The sequence below is a fragment of the Sus scrofa genome, chromosome 18 (assembly GCF_054392235.1).
Source record: "Sus scrofa isolate SSC_HxYL_T2T_F1_AM1 chromosome 18, Sscrofa_HxYL_maternal_Yorkshire_Landrace_v2.0, whole genome shotgun sequence".
Classification (NCBI taxonomy): Eukaryota; Metazoa; Chordata; class Mammalia; order Artiodactyla; family Suidae; genus Sus; species Sus scrofa.
Genome location: NC_139400.1, coordinates 57509317 through 57529575, shown reverse-complemented (window position 1 = coordinate 57529575; position 20259 = coordinate 57509317). Strand labels below are relative to the sequence as shown.

General features: G+C 45.6%; 1 protein-coding gene across 18 annotated transcripts in view; it reads right to left on the bottom strand.

Annotated features, from left to right (window-relative positions):
- Nucleotides 1-14615, bottom strand: part of LANCL2 (LanC like glutathione S-transferase 2) — a 39690-nt gene extending 25075 nt beyond the window's left edge. For 4 of the 18 annotated variants that reach the window (XR_014834149.1, XR_014834148.1, XM_021079344.2 and 1 more), the window contains exon 1: nt 14111-14615. Coding sequence is in view for 5 of the 18 variants with exons in the window: in XM_021079344.2 (XP_020935003.1) it covers nt 14111-14299 (189 nt within the window). In the remaining 13 variants the exon portion in view is untranslated. Of the gene's footprint in view, nt 1-2603; nt 4107-6208; nt 6328-7020; nt 7731-7804; nt 7950-9941; nt 13098-13246; nt 13350-14110 lie in introns of those variants that run through there. The other 14 variants (XR_014834151.1, XR_014834152.1, XM_085005716.1 and 11 more) reach the window with 10 other exon arrangements.
- Between the last annotated feature and the right edge of the window lie 5644 nt (nt 14616-20259).

Below are 20259 nucleotides of genomic sequence, written 5' to 3'. Positions count from 1 at the left end.
TTGCCAAAGAAACACTCTCAGAAAGGGAAGTGGAGACAGCTGCCTCGTTCCCCTTTATAAAAACCACAGAAAACTGATTTTTTCTCTTTCTTGGCTGCCCCGTGGCGCATGGAGTTCCAAGCCCCTGGGGGGCCGTGGGGTCAGTGGCATCTCTGCAGCGCCAGGACACAGGCCCCCCAGTGAGAACCCCAGAAAATGTATTTCTATTCATTCTTTGCCTACAATACAGATTCGGGGTATGCAGGATATTTGACCTGGCTTTCACTGCCTCACAGGCTTTCACTGACCTGAGACACAGGGAAGCACTCACTGGTTATTTTTCGTCTGGTAAATGATAAGTCTCTGATCCAGAAACCTCTTGTGTACATTCAGGAAAAAATTACTAAGTATAAATAGTAAAAATCTAAACTGAGGAGTTCCTGCTGCAGTTCAGCAGCAACGAACCCAGCGAGTATCAGTGGGTGAAGGATCTGGGGTTGCTGTGAGCTGTGGTGTGGGTCACAGGCTCAGCTCAGATCTGGTGTTGCTGTGGCTGTGGTGTAGGCTGGCAGCTGCAGCTCCGATTTGACCCCTAGCTTGGGAACCTCCATATGCCATAGGTGCGGCCCTAAAAAGAAAAAAAAAACTAAACCAAGGTGATGTCAGCATCACAGCAGTAAAACACATCTCTTGTGATCTGGCGTTGCCGCGCCTGTGCCGAAGGCCGCAACTGGGGCTTGGATCTGATCCTTGGCTGGGGAACTCCATGGGTGGATAAAAAAGAAAAAAACAGCACCTCCCTTGTTTCTGTCTTCCCCTTTAACAACAAAAACTAGGCATCCATCCACAAACAGCAGTGCCTTGGTGTGAGTCAGGGAACCCAGCGCCTCACAGGGAAGGGCAAATCTAGCCCACTAGAGCATCGGGTGATAAGCAGACAGGCTGCAGCACCTGCTGCAACCCCTAAAGGAGAATGAACTGGTTCTAGCCCCTCTCAGCTACAGTCTGGGAGGGCAGGCAGAACGGCGGCAGAGACAGCTGCCTTCAGATGAGAGAGCCTTTGTGGAAGTCCAGACTTTCAGAGGAGAAGAACCCACACTCCACTGGAGGGGAAAAAAACGGAATCTGGGCGCAGGGGAGTGGAACAGAGGAACAGGCTGTCTCTGCCAGCATCGTCTGAGGCTACAGGTAGAGCATATGGCCAAGGAGATGGCCCATGACTCCTCCCGCACAGGCACGGCAGAGCCACTGCGGGAGTGCCAGGTCTCACCCACCTCTCTCATGTCTCATTACAGAGGGAGCTCCTGACCGGGAGAGGCAGCAAGTCAGGAGAGCAGCACGGAAGATGCCCAAAGGGCATGAAAGGCATGCAGTGCCCGCTGGTGTGCTCTGAACTCCATCAGGTACACGAAAAATCAAGGAGACATGACACCACCAAAGGTTCCCAATAATTTCCCAAAAATTGTCAAATCATAAGACATGAAAATCCAGTATTTATAAAATAAAGAATTCAAAACAGCCGTTTTGGGGGGTTGGCGTATGCACACTGAGGTATACGGAATGATTGGCCAACAGGGACCTGCTGTACAGCACAGCGAACTCCACCCAATATTCCGTGATCATCTGTGTGGGGAAAGAATCTGAAAGAGAATGGATGTGTGTATATGTACCACTGAATCACTTTGTTGCTCAGCAGAAACTATCACAACATTGTAAATCAACTGTGCTTCAATAAAACTTAAAAAGCGGCTGTTTTAAGGAAACTCAATGAGCTACAAGAAAACACAGAAAGATAATTCAATGAAGTAAAAAAAGTGCATGGTCACGAGGAGAAAATTAAACCAACATCATATGCTATCACTTACATGTGGAATCTAAAAAAAGGACACAATGAACTTCTTTGCAGAACAGACAGTGACTCACAGACTTTGAAAAACTTATGGTTTCCAAAGGAGATGGGTGGAGGGTAGGGAGATGCACTGGGGGTTTGGGATGGAAATGCTATAAAATGGGGTTGTGATGATTGTTGTACATCTATAAATGTAATAAAATTAAGTAATTAAAAAAAGATGAGAAATTTAAAGAAAAGGAACAACTGGAAAAAAAAACAAAGAGAAATTATGGAGCTTAACAATTTAATGAATGAAATGAAAAATGCAATAGAGAGCATTGAAAGCAGAGCAGATCAAATAGGATCAATAAGAGAGATAGGAACTTTGAAATAGCCCAATCTGAAGAGAAAAAAGAAAAAAGAATGAAAAAGAATGAAGAAAGCTGACATGATCTATGAGACATCTCAAAAAAACTAATTTCTAAATCATTAGAGTTCCAGAAGGAAAAGTGAGGAAGAAAGGGGGCAGAAAACTTATTTATTTATTTATTTATTTATTTATTTGCCTTTTGTAGGACCGCTCCCGCGGCATATGGAGGTTCCCAGGCCAGGGGTCGAATCAGAGCTGTAGCCACCGGCCTACGCCAGAGCCACAGCAACTCAGGATCCGAGCCACGTCTGTGACCTACACCACAGCTCACGGCAACGCCGGGTCCTTAACCCATTGAGCAAGCCAGGGATCGAACCCGCAACCTCATGGTTCCTAGTCGGATTCATTAACCAACTGTGCCACGACGGGAACTCCAAGGGTGCCCATTCTAACCCCTCTTGCTCAACATAGTTCTGGAAGTCCTGGCTAGAGCAATCAGGCAAGATAAAGAATTAAGAGGCATTCAAATCAGAAAGGAGGAAGTAAAATTGTCTATATTTACCGATATGATCTTATATACAGAAAACTCTAGATTCAACCAAAAACCTAAAAGAACTAGACAATAAATTCAGTAAAGTTGCCAAATCAACATTTAGAAATCAGTCGTGTTTCCGAACGCTATCTGAAAAAAAGAAATAAAATAATCCCACCACGATGGCAGCAAAAACAACAAAATACTTAGGAATACATTTTTACCAAGGATGTGAAACAGCTGTATGCTGAAATAAAAACAAAGATTAAACCAATGGGACCTAATCAAACTGACAAGCTTTTGCACAGCAAAGGAAACCATTAAAAAAACAAACAAACAAACACAAAAACCCTATGGAATAGGAGAAAATAGTTGCAAACAATGTAACCGACAAGGGCTTCATATCCAAAATATACAAACAACTAATAACAGCAAAAAAACAAACAAAAAACAACCCAATTGAAAAATAGGCAGAAGACCAGAACAGACATTTCTCCAAATAAGACATATAGATGGCCAAACAGACACATGAAAAAATGCTCAACATCACTAATTATTAGAGAAATGCAAATCAAAACTACAATGAGATACCACCTCGCATCGGTCAGAATGGCTATCATTAAGTTTAGAAATAACAAATGCTAGAGGGGACATGGAGAAAAGGGGACCCCTCCTGCATTGTTGGTGGGAATGTAAACTGGTACAACCACTATGGAAAACAGTACAGAGGTTACCTCAGAAAACTAACTACAGAACTACCGTTCAATCCAGCAATCCCACTCCTGGCGGTATATCCAGACAAAACTTTCCCTGAAAAAGATATATGCACCCTATGCTCACTGCAGCACTATTCACAATAGCCAAGACATTGTGACGACCTATAAGTCCACGGACAGATGAATGGATTAAGAAGATGTGGTACATGTACACAATGGAATACTCTCAGCCATAAAAAAGAACAAAATAATGCCATTTGCAGCAATATTGATGGAACTAGAGATTCTCTAAGTCAGAAGGAGAAAGACAAAGACAGTATGCTATCACTTATATGTGGAATCTAATATGTAGCACAAATGAACCTGTCTACAGAAAAGAAACAAACTCATGGACTCAGACAACAGACTTGTGGTTGCCAAGGGGAAAGGGGAGGGAGAGGGATGGACTGGGAGTGTTGGGTTGACAGATGCAAACTACTGCATCTGGAGGGAATAGACAGTGAGATCTTGCTGTGTAGCACAGGGAACTGTTGCCAGTCACTTGCGATGACATGATGGAAAATAATGTGAGAAAAAAAATGTATATATACACACACACACGGGTCACTTTGCTGTATAGCAGAAAGTGGTAGAACACGGTAAATCAATTATAATTAAAAAACAAAAAACAAAAAAAAACCCAGAGCAGTGACCTGACCACTTCAGTGACAATGCCAGATAAATAGGTGCTGGGGTTTTTTTTTTGTTTTTTGAGGGCCACACCTGAGGCATATGGAAGTTCCCGGGCTAGGGGTCAAATCTGAACCGCAGCTGTAGGCCTGTGCCACCAGCACAGCAACGCCAGATCTGAGCCGTGTCTGCTGCAGCTGTGGCAATGCCAGATCTTCCACCCACTGAGCAAAGTCAGTGACTGAACCCACCTCCTCATGAACACTACACTGTGTGGGATTCCTAACCCCCAAGCCACAACAGGAACTCCATGAGGTGCTGTTTTAAGCTGATAAAATTTGTAGTGATTTTTTGTGGTAGCAATAAAAAAATAACAGAACTTTCTTAGTTAACCCTTTGAATGGCTCAGGGTAGCCAAGTAATAAAGCCTCCCTGGACAATTCTGAGAATACTTTATGGAGAAAGTAGCATCTCACATGAGTCTTCTAAAAGGACAACGAGTTTGTCACGTGGTAAGTACTGGGACAGCATCTATGCTGAGCTATAAAGAGGATATAAAAGAGGCATTTAGGCAAAAGATACGGTATTTTCTGAAGAAATAAGCAGTTCAGCTGAAAAGTAGGTAACGTGCAGTCATTCTCTTTGTAAACTATGAATGTTTTTCTATATTTATTTATTATTTTTTGGCCACAGCACGCAGCGGCTAGATGTAGGATCTCAGTTTCCAGACCTCGGACTGAACCTGGACCAGAGTGGTGAAAGTGCCATCCACAAACCACCAGACCACCAGGGAACTCCCACTTTTTCTGCATTTTTTTAAAAATGAAAGGTGTGTTTGAGGAAATACAACCGCAAGATACAAAAATACAGAAATCTTAAAAAAGACTGACGATTAACTTTAAAAAAATCAAGATCTTAATTTCAAACAGAAGAGAGGAGAAAGACTCAAAACAGGTGTTTAACATGCACATATAAGAATTCCTGTTGTGGCACAGTGGGTTACGAACACGATTAGAATCCATAGGGATGCAGGTTTGATCTCTGGCCTCGCTCAGTGGGTTAAGGATCCAGCACTGCTGCGAGCTGTGGTGCACGTGACAGATGCAGCTCAGTGTGGCTGTGGAGTAGGCTGATGGCTACAGCTCCAATTCGACCTCTAGCCTGGGAACTTCCACATGCCACAGGTGCAGCCCTAAAAAGCAAAAAAAAAAAAAAACGCATACAAATAACTCCTAAAGGAAAAGGTAAAGTTTTTCTTTTTTTTCTTAAATGATTTTTATTTTTTTCATTTTAGTTGATTTACAGTGGGAAAATCTAAAGTTTTGAATAGGCGTTGTGAATCAGGCTTCTGACATGAATAATATTTTAAAGGCACTAGGAGAGCTTGTGGATAGAATCACTAATTACATTCCTCATATCTGTAGAAACTTGTGATACTTCATCTAATTCAATCCTGATAACACTATAACATTATCATCCTTAGGTTACAGACAAGGAAACTAAAGGTAACAATGACTTGCTTACATTTTTAAATATAATAATATTTTGTGTATATGATGATATATGACTATACACACAAGAACATAGGGAAATGTATGGACACCAGGAAATATATATTTTACTATATATAGTATTATATATATTTGTTTATTATATGTACAGTATTTAAATACATATTTAAACATATGTTGATTTATATATTACATATTATTTACATATTTTATATATTATATAGTATTTACATTTTATATTTATATATACATATTATATATTTATATATTTTATGTCTTATACTATATATTTGGTCTTTTCAGGGCTGCACCCACAGCACATGGAAGTTCCCAGCCTGGGGGACAAATCTGAGCTGCAGCTGCCAGCCTACACCACAGCCACAGCAATGCTGGATCCAAGCTGCGTCTGTGATTTACACCACAGCTCACGGCAATGCCGGATCTTTAATCCACTGAGCAAGGCCAGGGATCGAACCTGCGTCCTCATGGATACTAGTCAGATTCGCTTCTGCTGGGCTAGGATGGGAACTCCAATATAAGTGTACATATGCAAATGTATAGACAGTGGATAATTTTTTCATAAGAAAGATTTTAACACACCTTTTCCCTCCGGGGCACAGGCTGAGGAAAGTGCCTTTCGTAACCTGAGGTCCCCCAGGCAAAGATGCTCTGTGGTGGTTTTACACATATGAAGTCGGTGGCCCTGGTTTTCTCACACTCTATTTGCAGATAAAAATGAAGAAGCAAAAGTGTCCCAATCATTACCTCAACGTGAATTATTAAAGGAGAAAAGGGGGGAAAAACCTGTCTGTTTTGCTAGTAAAACATCAGACATGGAACATCTACCTTCACTGGCAGTATTTTCAATAGAAAGAAGGATGCTTTCCTACACTGAATCTGTGTCAAGGAAATGCTGTTTGCTTAAACAGTTGAAAACAGTTCACCCTTTTAAAAATAGGCATATATTGACATAATCAGGTCTGTTTCTGTTTTTCTTATTTCAAACTCAGCCATAATATTAATAAAAAATGTTCTAGATTTCATATCCTAAACACATACATCTGTCCAATTTTGATGAATTTGCATCATAAAGATGGATAATCTGCGGTGTATGCTCTTTAGGGAATATATATCTATCATCACAAGAGCGTTCACAACTGTAACAAAGAACCCAGGCTAGGTGATGGACTGAACACCAGAGCTCGAAGCACACATCACTAGTTAACAGAGGGATAGCAGGACTCTGTAGTCAAATTATATTTATTTTTGGAAGGCTCTCAGTGAAAAGTTAGCTTTTATTTTGACTACATATTAAAATTAGCTAAAAACCTATGGAAGAGAGGCATTTTCTGAAAAGAAAACTCAGTTTGTCATCATCAGTTCTATTCAAGCAAAGTTTGCTCAAAACCTACTCCGGTCTTAGCAGCCTGCGAGGTGGCCCCAGAGGGTACAGAATTTGCTAGGACAGCCAGGAAGTGTACTGCACGGGCTGACATTAGCTTCCAGGATTGTCTAGATGACCTAGATCATGACTCATATAACATTCTAGATGCAGAAGAGGTTTTTAAAAATAAAATGATGCCATTAAATAATACATAAAAATGACTCTAGTAAAACAACAAAAGCTTTAAATTTCAGGACATTTATTCTTCATTCAACATTCACTGAAAATCTACTATGTCCTAGCTCAGCAGCAACTGTGGAGACATTTTTTAAAATAATAATTTAAGCTCAGATAAGGAAAAAACTCCTGTCTCAAAGAGTAAAGGTAAGTGGGGAAGAGAGATGAAATGAGTTACAGGAAGCCCTCGCCAATTATGGGTTAAATTTCCAGAGCTCCTGTTGGAGGTTTCCAGCACAAGCACGTGAACCTGAAGATGCACGTCACGACACATGACAGTTTTCAATCCTGGAGTTCCCTTTGTGGCTCAGCAGTTAACAAACCCGACTAGGATCCACGAGGATGCGGGTTTGATCCCTGACTTTGCTCAGTGGGTTAAGAATCTGGTGCTGCCATGAGCTGTGTTACAGGCTGGCAGCTCTGATCTGACCCCTAGCCTGGGAACTTCCATATGCCATGGGTGCAGCACTAAAATGCAAAAAAAAAAAAAAAAAAAAAAAAAAAAATCAATTCTGCTGAGGCCCCAGTGAAAACAGCACAAGCTGAGAGAGCTATGGGCAGAGAGTTTAGCTGACTTTCCAACACCCAATCATCCTTTTTTTCACCCTCATCACAGGCAGCAGGCAGTGGTATCCCTGGGGTGTGGGTTGTGGAAATACGGGAACTGCTGACAACCCAAGAACAGGCCTGTATGAATACTGGGTGTCTGGCTCTATCTTCCTGAGAAGGAAAGGGCACAAGAATAAGCAGTGCTCCAAGAAGGAAAAAGTAAAAGAGACGCAATATTTTTTACAGTCTACTAAGGATATACGCTTTACAGATTTTTATTGATTTTCAAATATTAAACATGTCATCTGTTTAATCAGTTTTCATCGTTACCAGTCTTACAAGTTAATACATTTCACTGATTTCATCTGTGATTCTCTGATTGTGAGTGAATTTCATCCTGTCATACTATCTTGGCCATCTTGATCTTCTTCTCTGTAAAATGCATTCATACTCACTGCCCTTTTTATATTACACTGTGGCCATAGGTATGCTCCATGGGATCAGATCCGAGCCTTAACCCACTGTGCTGGGGATAGAACCTGTGTCCCAGTGCTCCCAAAAGGCCACTGATCCCGTTGTGCCACTTACGAACTTTTAATCTGGCATAAATAACTTTTATCTAGTATGGAGACAGTTTTTTAACACCCTCTGCTCTGACACTTACTTTTAAGCTATTTTTGACTGTGCAGGTTTTTTTTTTTAATTTTCATGCAAAGTATGTCTTTTATCTTCTGATGTCCTTTATTGGGTGAAAAATTTTCCCACATCTTCAGATAGATAACAGATACATGTATGCAATTGTGCATACATGCACATATGCAGCCTTTAATCTAGTGGGAATTCTAAAATATTTCCCTTGGTTGTTTTTATTTACTTATTTTTTAATTTTTTTTTTCTTAAGACCGCACTTGCAGCACGTGGAAGTTCTCAGGCTACGGGTTGAATTGGAGCTGCAGCTGCCTGCCAACGCCACAGCCACAGCCACACCAGGTCCGAGCCACAACTGTGACCTATGCTGCAGCTTGCAGCAATGCCAGATCCTTAACCCACTAACCCAGGGATCAAACCCACATCCTCAGGGACACCACTATGTCGGGTTCTTAGCCCACTGAGCCTTCAGGCTTTTTTTATACAGATGACCCTTGAATAACATGGGTTTTAACTGCATAGACCCACTTGAATGTGGACTGTTTTCAACACTGAATACTGTCCAGCCCCCGGTCGGTTGAATCTGAGGTTAAGGAACCACAGATGTGGAAAAATCTCATTACAGAGGAACCACCTATGTGGTTAAGTTACAGGGGATTTTCAACTTTTTGGAGAGTTGGCGCCCCAACCCCCACACTGTTCCCTGGCTCCTGTTGGAGCAATGCTCCCAACTGCTTCCGGTTTGGTGCTGCCGGACTCAAATTCATCTGTGGCTCACCAAACTCTTAAAATTTGCAATACGGGAGTTCAGTCGTGGCTCAGTGGTTAACGAATCCGACTAGGAACCATGAGGTTGCGGGTTCGATCCCTGGCCTTGCTCAGTGGGTTAAGGATCCCACGTTGCTGTGGCTCTTGGCGTAGGCTGGTGGCTACAGCTCCGATTCGACCCCTAGCCTGGGAACCTCCATATGCCGCAGGAGCAGCCCAAGAAATGGAAAGATCACCAAAAAAAATTGTAATATGCCTCAGTTTATCTTCCGACAGTTCTGTCGTTGGAAGAGGAAGTGGAAAGTGCTGATGGCCCCCAAGGAAGTAGGTCCGTCATTAATCAGGTGAAGTTTAATGAGAGTAGACTTATTTTGCAAACAAATTAACCTTATTTTTATATCTTTGATAGAAATGAGGGTGGCTGTAGAGAAAAAAAAAATGTTTCAGTGGAAAATTACATTATGATTTGTCTTTTCTAAGGCCACTCCCATGGAACTGCGCCCTAGCTGGAGATTTAAAATGAAAATTGACCAGGGAGGCTCCCCCCCAAGACCCCAGAACAAGATCTTCAATATAAACACCTTTATTCCTTTTGCCTTCCGCTGCCTGCTTTTCCACTCTGTTAACGCACAAGAAGACAACGCTCCTTGACTCTGGTCACGAACACTGGATCTACTGCTACGGAAACAGCTGCTCGACAAAACCCCTAGGTGGTTCTAGACAAGAGAACTGCCTTGGATCACTTACTGCCTGAACAAGGAGTGCGCGCCCAGCAAATACCTCCTGTTGTATCTGGACCAGCACCTCTGATATGGTAGCAAACACAAGAAGTTAGCAAATAAGCCATTGTGGCGGTAACACGTTGATGCCTCTTCAGGGCATTTTTTATTCTTTCAGTACCAACTGGTTTGGTGCAGAGGGCCCTGGCAAGGACTCGTCCTCAGCCTCTTGGGGTCATCCTCCTAACGGCTGTCATTAGAGTCTCCCTGGGCTACATCCTCTCAGGGTCTTGAACACACGTCTGCAGCCACCTGCTGTACATCAGATGGGCCCGCGGCTCTTGGAGGAACAGAGACAAGTGGACAATGAGATGAACGGCAAAGACAATTCTTCCACGGGCCCGACGTCATAACCTGTGAGTTTCACAATGAGAAAAAAGCCACTTCTGACGGTGACCGAGGATGGCACTTCTCGGTCAAACTCTCACATACGTCACATGAATTAAACAAGGAGGCCACTGGGCTGAGATAACTATAACGCCTCGGTAGGCTATGTAAGCAAACCAAAACCTAAGCCTGCAAATGCTTCAAGGTTACAAAACCACAGCCTATGGACAACCAGTCACTAACAGTCAGCTGGGCTTTAAGCTATAGCAACTGGATTCCTGACCCTCAGAAAGTGAGATAATAATTAAATCATTAAGTTTGGAGATCATATATTACATAGCAATAGATGTGGCTTCTCTCCTGAGTGCCCTCTCAGCCCTAGGAATGGGGAATGGGGCTGCCCCTCATGTTGGCTCTTCCTATATTGTTTACAGTTCTTTTTTTTTTTTTTTCTTTCTTTCTTTTTTGGCCACCCTGCAGCATACGGAGTTCCCAGGCCAGGAATCAGATCTGAGCTGCAGTTGCAACCTAAGCCACAGCTGTGGCAACACCAGATCCTTAACCCATTGTATTGGGCTGGGGATCGAACCTGTGTCCCAGCTCTCCCAAAACACCGCCAATCCCATTGGGCCACAGAGGGAACTCTGAGAGTTCTTTTTACTTCTTTTTTTTTTTTTTTTTTTAAGGGCCGCACCTGCAGCATATGGAGGTTCCCAGGTCAGCGGTACAACTGGAGCTGCAGCTGCCGGCCAACTACACAGCCAGAGCAATGCAGGATTCGAGGCACATCTGTGACCTACACCACAACATGCAGCAACGCTGGATCCTTAATCCACTGAGCAAGGCCAGGGAATCCCATCCACATCCTGACGGACACCACGTTGGGTTCTTAACCCTGAGCCACAACCGGAACTCTGGGTTCTCCTCTCTTCTTAGGAGGTAATCTCTCATTACTCCAGTCTCTTTATGGTTAGTGATAACTCTTTATATGAAACTCTCCCTATCAAATCACTGTGTGGTTTCTATTTCCTGAGGGTATCCTGCTGATGCAGCAGATAAAGCTGATGCTACTGATGAGAGAGGCCCTCTGAGACACACTGGTGTAGATTAATCATGATGCAGCCCCTGAGGTCCATGAGGTCCATGGCCACGACAAAATCAAGTAAAAAGAAGGGAAGAAACAGCTACCAGAGAAGCAGCTGACAGTGTCTACTTTAAATACCTTCCATCATTAAAAAAACAACTGCTATTATCTTGGTTGACTGCTTTCCATAATATTAGTATCAATATTATGAAAATGTTACAAAAGCCTACTTACAGAGACCTAATTCAGTGAAGTAGGCCTAAGCTGGTTTTAAAATTTTAAGTGAATTTTACTGATTACACCACAATATATAAACAGCTAACCTAAATGAGACCAAATAAATGACCTGAAAAGCACTTAGTAATGAAGATATTGTGTTGGTAGATTTTATGTAATCTTTTCTCATCAGCAGCACACATGATAAAATTATTAACACCGTCACAGACACAATTACTCCTCAATGACTAAGTTACAAAGTACCCTCTGTATTCGTTTTCTAGGGTACTGAAACAAACTAAGTGGCCTAAGACAACAGAAGTTAATGGTCTCACAATTCTCCAGGCCCTCCGTCCAAAATCAAGTACTGGCAGGACCATGCTCCCTCTGAGACTCTGGGTAGACTCCTTCCTTGCCTCTTGTAGCTTCGTGTTGGCTGCCAATCCTTGGTGTTCCTTGGCTTACAGATGCATCACTCCAATCTCCACCTGTATCACTGCTCGGTCATCTTCTTTCTCCCTGTGCATCTCTGTTTCTCTTCTAAGGACACCAGTTATACTGAATTAAGAGCCTACCCTACTCCAGTATGACCTTAATCTCTCAACTAATTACCTCTAACATAATCTTATTCCCAAATAAGGTCACATTCTAAAGTTCCAGTGGTTAGGACTTCATCTTATGGGGAGACCCAAGTGAACCCGTAACACTCTCATTTTCATGAACTTTCATGTCTATCAAAACAAATGCATAGCTGAATAACTTTTTAAATTACGTTCTTAATATTTTAAGAATTAAAAATGTAATAGTATGCTAATCATAATCTATACACAAGATTTAATTTAATCTGACAATCTTCCTAAATCTAAGCATTCTTTATGCCTCTTGAAATCAGAAATCCCTCTCCCCTTTAAAGTACTCACTTTCTTGTTCAAGAACCTGAAAGAATATTGAAAGAACACTTCTCCTTTCCGTTAGCATATAATACAACAACTTATTTTATAAATATGTCCCCACCTTGACTTATTTTAATTGTTTCATTGTGGGGAGATATCACAAGCCCCATTAGTTATTTGTGGTTCAATTTACTTTTACATAAGCCAGTCTGGTATAGAGTTGGCGTCAAAATCACATTTACCAAATATAAAGGGTAAGGAGAAAAAGATGCCATTTCAGAACCAGTGTGTTTATCTCCTTCCCTAAAGCGGAAAATCAGTATGTTTCCACCCCCTTACTGTTTTCATGGAGACTCAAGCAGTGGTCGGGAGTTCCTTTCGCTCACCTCTTACTATTGCAATAGACTCCTTATTAAGTATGGATGATGGATTTTTTAAAATGCCGGCCAGAAATTTATTTTTACTATGAAGGATTAGGACACTAAGTCACAAACACAACAAAACGTATGTGACAACAGAAGAAATCTAGAGAAAAATCAATATTGACATATAAATTCTAAACCACCAGCGCTGTATTTCCAAGGGTAATAAGAAAGAGGATGCATTGATTGGGGGCCTAGGAGGTACCACATAAGGCAGTTCGCCAGATCACTTACATACCTTACCTGATTCGCTAACAACCCTGTGAATTAGACATTGTTCTCCAGTTTTTAATTACATACAAGAAAAGAGAGATTTAGAGAAGTCACTTGCCTAAGAGTCCATATTCGGACCAAAAGCTCTTTCAAAACTGCCTTAATTTGGGCGACCTTAAACCTTCTCAAATGCAAAACACATGGGGAGCCAAGGAGGTACCTTAGGAGTTGGGACAGAAAATCGTGGAAAAACGGTAACCTAACGGATCACTGTATGGTTTTCACCAAACACGAGAGCAGTTGTGCTGATACGCATTCACCTACTCCTTGATGTTCCCTTTTCCCCTGCCCAATTAACGTTAGTTCCGATATTCATTCCCTTTCCAACTCCTGGATGCACAGACCAGACCCATCAAAGTCGTACTACTACGTAGGAGCAATGCTGTGGGGTTGGCGTTCCCTCGTCATAAATTCCAAGGGCAGGGGACCCAGGGCTCAGGCTTGACGATAACACCAACAGGCGACAACACCATCGGGAAAAATACCAACAGGCGGTCAGCGGGGACGATTTGCAGCTCTGCGGGGGGCTCTCAGTAACAAGCAGATCTGCAAGAACCGACCCCGGAGCCCCGGCCGGCACTGTTTCAAAGGCACGAGGGCCAAGGGGCGCCCCCCAGGAGGAGAAGGGCTAACAGTCCAGAGGTCCACCGCCTCCCGGGGCCTTGCTGTCCGGGAAGGGCCGCAGCTCCGCGCCAGGCAGAGGAGCCGCGTCGCCGGCCCCCACCTCCCCCCGTCCAGCCGAGCCTCCCGCACCCCACGACCCCCCGCATCCCCCAAACCCCCGCGGCGGGACCCCGGCCGCGACCCCGGCGCAGCGCGCGGCGCGGGAGGGTGACGTCCGCGCGGCCAAGGCGCGGCGGGTGGACGCTACCACCGCCGGCGCCCCCCGCCCGGCGCCGCCAGGGTCGGGCCGCCGACTCACCTTCCCGTCGCTGTGGAAAGGGAGGCCGAGCTCCTCCGGGGTGAGCGCAGGGCGAGCACATGGCGGCTCCTCCGCCGGCACGGCGGCCGCGGCCTCGTAGTCCGGGAAAGGGTTGGGGAACGCCCGCTCCTCCATTTCCGCGTCCCAGTCCCCCTGGAACCAGAGCCTCCGGGATATGGTCTCGCCCATGTCGGCCGCGCGCCCTGCGCTCCGCGGGGCCGCGCGCTACGGCGAGCGAGCGGGGACAAACCTCCGGCGAGGCGCTCCGGCCGGGCCGCGGGCGAGCCCGGGAAAGGCGGCGGGCGCGCAGCGCTGCGAGGCGGGCACACGTGGTTGCGGAGGGCGCCCCGCCCCGCCCCGGCTCCGGACGGGCCCTCGGGGAGGCTGTGGCGGGATCGCTGCCACCCGGGCGCCGCGGTTGCGGGGTCCCCTCGGTGGAGTTGGCTCCGGCCGGCCGGCCGGCGGCGCCGCGAGGACAGCGTCTCCGGGGAGGGCGCGGTCCCTCCCAGTCATCCCGCCGTCGGGGGAGGGGGGACTCTGGAGGAGGAGCCACCGCATTTTTTTTCCTTTTGGGTTTTCGGTGCCCCTGTGTTGGGTAAACGGGTAGCTTTGAGAACAGCAGCTAAGATAATAGCATATTTAATCACCTAAATATTTCATTGACCCGAAAATTCCTCCAGTATGCGTTTAATTGCTGAGGAAGATGACCCGTATAATAAAATGATACAAGCAAATAAATCTGCATTTATATAACCACAACATGGTTAACACTCTTTATTGGTTCTCTTTGTTCTTCTTGTTGTTTCCTTAATTATTTGGAACCAAACAGATGCAATGATTTCTCCTCTTCGGGAGGAAAATACCTTATTCTAGTCCCCCCACCCACCCACCCCTGTTTGAACATCGACTGAGGGCCTGATGGTACTAGGTGATGACAAAAGGAAGTTTCTGCTCTTGGGATTCCAGGTTAGTGGGTGGGAAAAGGTAAGCACAGCACAGTACGTTATGGATACTTTTCTGGAACCAGGCAAGATGTGCATAGTGTACTGAACTGTATCAAGAAGTGACATGATGTAGGAGAACCAAACCAAGCACAGGGAAGGCTCCATCTTCCTGCCTCCGTGGCCTGGCTTCCCACTCCTGCCTGTCTCATCCTCTCCCCCAACTGTACAAAGATGCACGTGTGAAACTGCCTTACCTGTAGGATGACCGTGGGAAATCCCACTGTGGGAGAAAATCATTATAAACTGGTTACTCAGCATAAATATCCTCGGAGTTCAAGGAAAAGAGCTGATACAGCAGGATGCCTTGGAGGTCTGCTCCACTTTCCTGCTTCCTTCCTTTGTCCAAGAGTCCATCTTTCTCCCCCACTCCCTGAAGGACACTTCCTAACTGCCCCCAAGTTCTGACGCCTTTACCACGTAGGGAATTCAGTCTCCTAACCACTGATGCTCACCTGTCTTGGGAGCCATCCTCTCCCACCTCAGGGACTTTGCGAAACAAAACAGCCCACAGCAGAGGTTCCCCAAAGCTGTTATTTGGACTGAACACTGCAGGTAGATGGGGCAGAAACCTCGGCTGCTGGCTTTGCTAAGGTAAGCCTGGTGACCTTTGACCTCTTTCTACACCCTCCCCCCGTTGACTGAAAAAAAACCGCACAGCCTAAAAGTTGGGAATTATGCTTTATTCGGCAGCTTTACTGAGGATGATAGCCATGGATGGCACCCTCTCAGATAGCTCTGAGGAACAGTCCAGAGGTCAGGGGGAGTTTTTGCTGAAAACCAAAATGTGGAACATTGGGAGATGAATGCTAATCACACACACACACAACACCCCCAGACGTCGCAAGTTAATCATTTTAGGGCTGTGCCTTTCTATGGGAAGATGCAAGCGTCTGGACGTTGATATCATTCCTTTGATATGCATCTTAACTATCCAGGGCCAGTGTCCTGTTTTTCTCCACCCCGACTCCCCTTCGAGCACACCTTTGAAGGCAGCTGCAGCGGCAGGTGGCTTGAGAGCGGCAACATTCCCTGTTTACCTGACGGCAGCCAACGTTTTGTCCACAACCGGATGTGAGGTAAAGACAGTTTTCCTCATGTGTCTTACAATCTAGGACGGCCGTGGACAGCCACTGGCAAGTACACAAACTTATCCTAAGGACAACCAGTATTTTCCGAGACCAAAATAGCTAAACTCCATTTAATGAATGGGCGAATTTTCCTGAATGCCGCCTGACCCACAGGTTCCTGCGCGGAGGAGTGCGGGTCTTTCTTCCCTTTCCCATCGCCAGGAGGCGTCCACAGCAGCAGACCTGGGATCCTTAAGACCCTCTTCCTCTGGTGGCCACTCCTCAGTAGTATAAAGACTCAGCCAGTGCCTTGAAATGACAGCTTTTTAATTATCTTATGCTAAACCACATCTTTAGATAGGGAGGGCAGCCTTCCCAACTCTTCTGTGTGAGGGAGGCGGATGGGGCAAGGATTAACGATCTGCCCGTCCCAAACAAACCCCAGGTGTGGTGAGACCAGTGGGCAATTGATTTCTTTTTTCTTGCTTTTTTTTAGGGGTGCACTTTCAGCGCATGGAAATTCCTGGGCTAGGGGTCCAATCTGGGCTGTAGCTGCCAGCCTACATCACAGCCACAGCAACACCAGATCCGAACCACATCTGTGACCTACACCACAGCTCATGGCGATGCCGGATCCTTCGCCCACTGAGCAAGGCCAGGGATCGAACCCGCCTCCTCATGGATACTGGTCGGGTTCGGAACCTGCTGAGCCGCATCGGAAACTCCCTCTTTGGCCTTTCAAGGCAGCTCAAGTCTTTCAGGATCTTGCACTAGAGTTGGGTTGGGGAGATGCTATGAACACTCCTTATACAAACTCTACACAACACACGTGTGCTAGTTTATAAAACAGAGCTGGCCTCCCTGCCCTGCACGACGAGTCAGGCTGCTGTAAGGATCCAGAGAGATTTACACATGTGAAGCAAGTGTATATAAGATAATGTTAATACAGTTAATATTCTCTTGGATTTAACCACTTATTTATTTATTTACGTACTGAGCCGTAGCGGGAACTCCGACTTCTCCTTTCTTTCAGAGGAATCTAATTGGGAGAGAAGCACCTCTAGGCAGTGGTGGGGCTTCCTGAGAGAGTGAGTGGGGCTGCATGGCAGAGAAACTTCCAGGTGGCCTGCGTGTTGGCGGGGGGTCAGGTGAAGGAACATCTGTTGAGGACACATGGAAGCCTGAGGTTTTGTTTCGTTTTGGTATGAAATATTTCTATTATATTTATTCTTCACACGGTTGTCATCTGACAGGTTTAGCTTTGCCCGTGTTTCTCAGCCACCCAGTGAGTCCTCTGGTCCCGTCTGTGCTTTGCCGGAGCTGCCCACACTCCCATGAGGAAGGGCTTTGCTTTGGATGGAACGAGGCAGCCGACCAACTGCCCTTGGTCTCACACCACAAGTCCTTCTGAGATTTCCCTACACGCTGTCCATTCATCAAGGTGGTTGGCTTGCTGGGGAAGAAAGAGGCCAGCCAGGGGTGTGTGGGGGGGGGGTTGGCTTTACCCCCTTCCTCTTTTGATACATAAGGTGGTTCCTTCCAGCTGCATATAAGCACTCCGTATGCTACACAGTCCTGATTTAAGATACATTCGATCCCTTAAGCCAACAGTTCTCAGTGTGAGCAGAGACACTTTAGGGTGGCTGTGAGACCAAAACTGTTTTTTGGATTTGTTTTGCTTTGACTTTGAGAATGATTTAATGTTAATTTTAACATTCAACTATATTCTAATGTCATTATTTTATTTTTTGCCTTTTGTCTTCTTAGGGCCACACCCAAGGCATATGGAGGTCCCCCGGCTAGGGGTCTAATTGGAGCTACAGCTGCCAGCCTACACCACAGCCACAGCAACGTGGGAATCCAAGCTACATCTTTGACCTATACCACAGCTTGTGGCAATGCTGGATCCTTAACCCACTGAGTGAGACCAGGGATCGAACTGCATCTTCATGGACGCCAGTCAGATTCGTTTCCTCTGAGCCACGACCGTAACTCTTAATGTCGTTATTTTCAATGTAAGGAAACAGATTCTTATAAGACCAAAATAACCCACAGGCCATAAGTTTGGTTTCTCCATTTTCCTTTTTTAAAATTTAAACCAGTGTTCACTGGGACAGTGACTCAAGTAAGGCAAATGATGTGAATAAGACGCCGCAGTTTACAACGTACCGCGTGTAGAACCCAGGGAAAGGCATTAGACACAACTGGTAGTCATTTCTAATGGAACAATCATATAACATCACAGCAGATGGATTTGCAGCATCAAAACTGACCATTTAGGGAGTTCCTGTTGTGGCTCAGCAGGTTAAGAACCCAGCATGTATCCACGAGGATGCAGGTTTGCTCTCTGGCCTTGCTCAGCGGGTTAAGGATGCAGCGTGGCGGCGAGCTGCGGTGTAGGTCACAGACTCGGCTGGGCTCCTGCGTTGCTGTGGAAACTCGATGCAGGACGGGGTGTAGATGGTCACCGTGGGCAGAGCTCCCGCTCACCTGCTCGTTTCCCATTTTCCTTCACCTTTTTTACTAGGTCTCCCTGCGACACTCGCGTATTGGGAGGTCATTTGTGCAATGTCTTGCTTTGTGGAACTCAATTCACGATTGGAAAATGATGATCCAAAAAGGGCTGGGTGTCTATTCAAACACGGGAAAGTTGGGAGGTCCTCAGCTGAATTGTGTGTGTGTGTGTGTGTGTGTGTGTGTGTGTGTGTGTGTGTGTGTGTGTGTGATCACAGATGTCAATAGATTTAAAGCTTGTTTCTTTTTTGTTTTGTTTTGGTTTTTGCTTTTTAGGGCTGCATCGCAGCATACGGAAGTTCCCAGGCTAAGGGTTGAACTGGAGCTACAGCTGCCAGCCTACACCACAGCCACAGCAATGCAGGATCCGAGCCTCATCTGCAACCTACACCACAGCTCCGGTGTAGCTCACAGCCAGATCCTTAACCCACTGAGCGGGGCCAGGGATTGAACCTGTGTCCCCGTGGATACCTCAGTCAGGTGCGTTAAGTACTGAGCCACGACAGGAACGCTGGCAGCACCACGGCAGGGCCCAGCTCTGTACTGTGCGTGTGACATCCGTGGGCGCGTCACTTCACAGTTCGGTGGTTGTGCTGTGCTGGGGCCATGTCCGGGAGCCCCGGGGACACTGTGAGGGAAAAGGAGGACAGGAAGTGCTAGAAGAATCCCAGAGAAACTATGAGCTGAAGTCTTGGAACCAACAAATACTTTTGCTGCTAATCCTGAAATCCGTAGTCACGCCCCGACGTGTCTGCCTGCGGTGCTGCTGAGGGACGCGTGGATTACACACTGTACCAAAGTCCCTGGCTCCTTCCCTCCGTTCTGCTTCACCCCCGAATCTCTTACTTCAAAAAAGTCTAACCTTTCCCGCCCCTTCCTTCTCCACTGTTCTTGATGTCCAGCTCCAGGAATCGGCCAGGACCTGTGTAGGTCTGGGTGCAGCGAGTGGCACTGTGACCTCGGGGCGTTTGTAAAGACTTGCTCAGGGAAGAAGACAGTGTGCTTCACTGCCAATGCATTTAGGAGCTCTTCGCTGGGGAGAGCTTGGGTTAGAAGAGAAAGCATCCTGGAGTTCCCTGCTGGCTCAGTGGGTTAAGGAACCGGCACGGTCACTGCTGTGGATCGGGTTCTGACCCTGGCCCTGGAACTTCCACATGCTGGGGGCATGGAAAAAAAAAAAAAAAAAAAAAGAGAGAGAGAGAGAGAGAAAGAATCTTCACAAAAAAGAATGTAATTACAGTTTACTTGCTAACCTGGGTGTTTTACAGATTATTTCGCTTAGGGACCTTTGGATATGAGACAAGAATTATATTTACTTTCCTTTATTTCTTGGGTAACATCTTGACTGAAATTTAAATATTGGGCTATAAAAACTTAAAATAATTTCTAGTGGAAAGAAAGAAAAAGGACAGGAAAAAGAGAGAGAAAGGGAGAAAAAGTGAGGGCAAGAAGGAAGGAGGGAAGGGAGGGAAAAGAGCAAGAAGGAAAAGACAAAAAAAAGCGGGAGGGAGGAGTGAGCAGGCTTCTCAAATCAAAGCTCCTTCTTCTGGAGTTCCCACTGTGG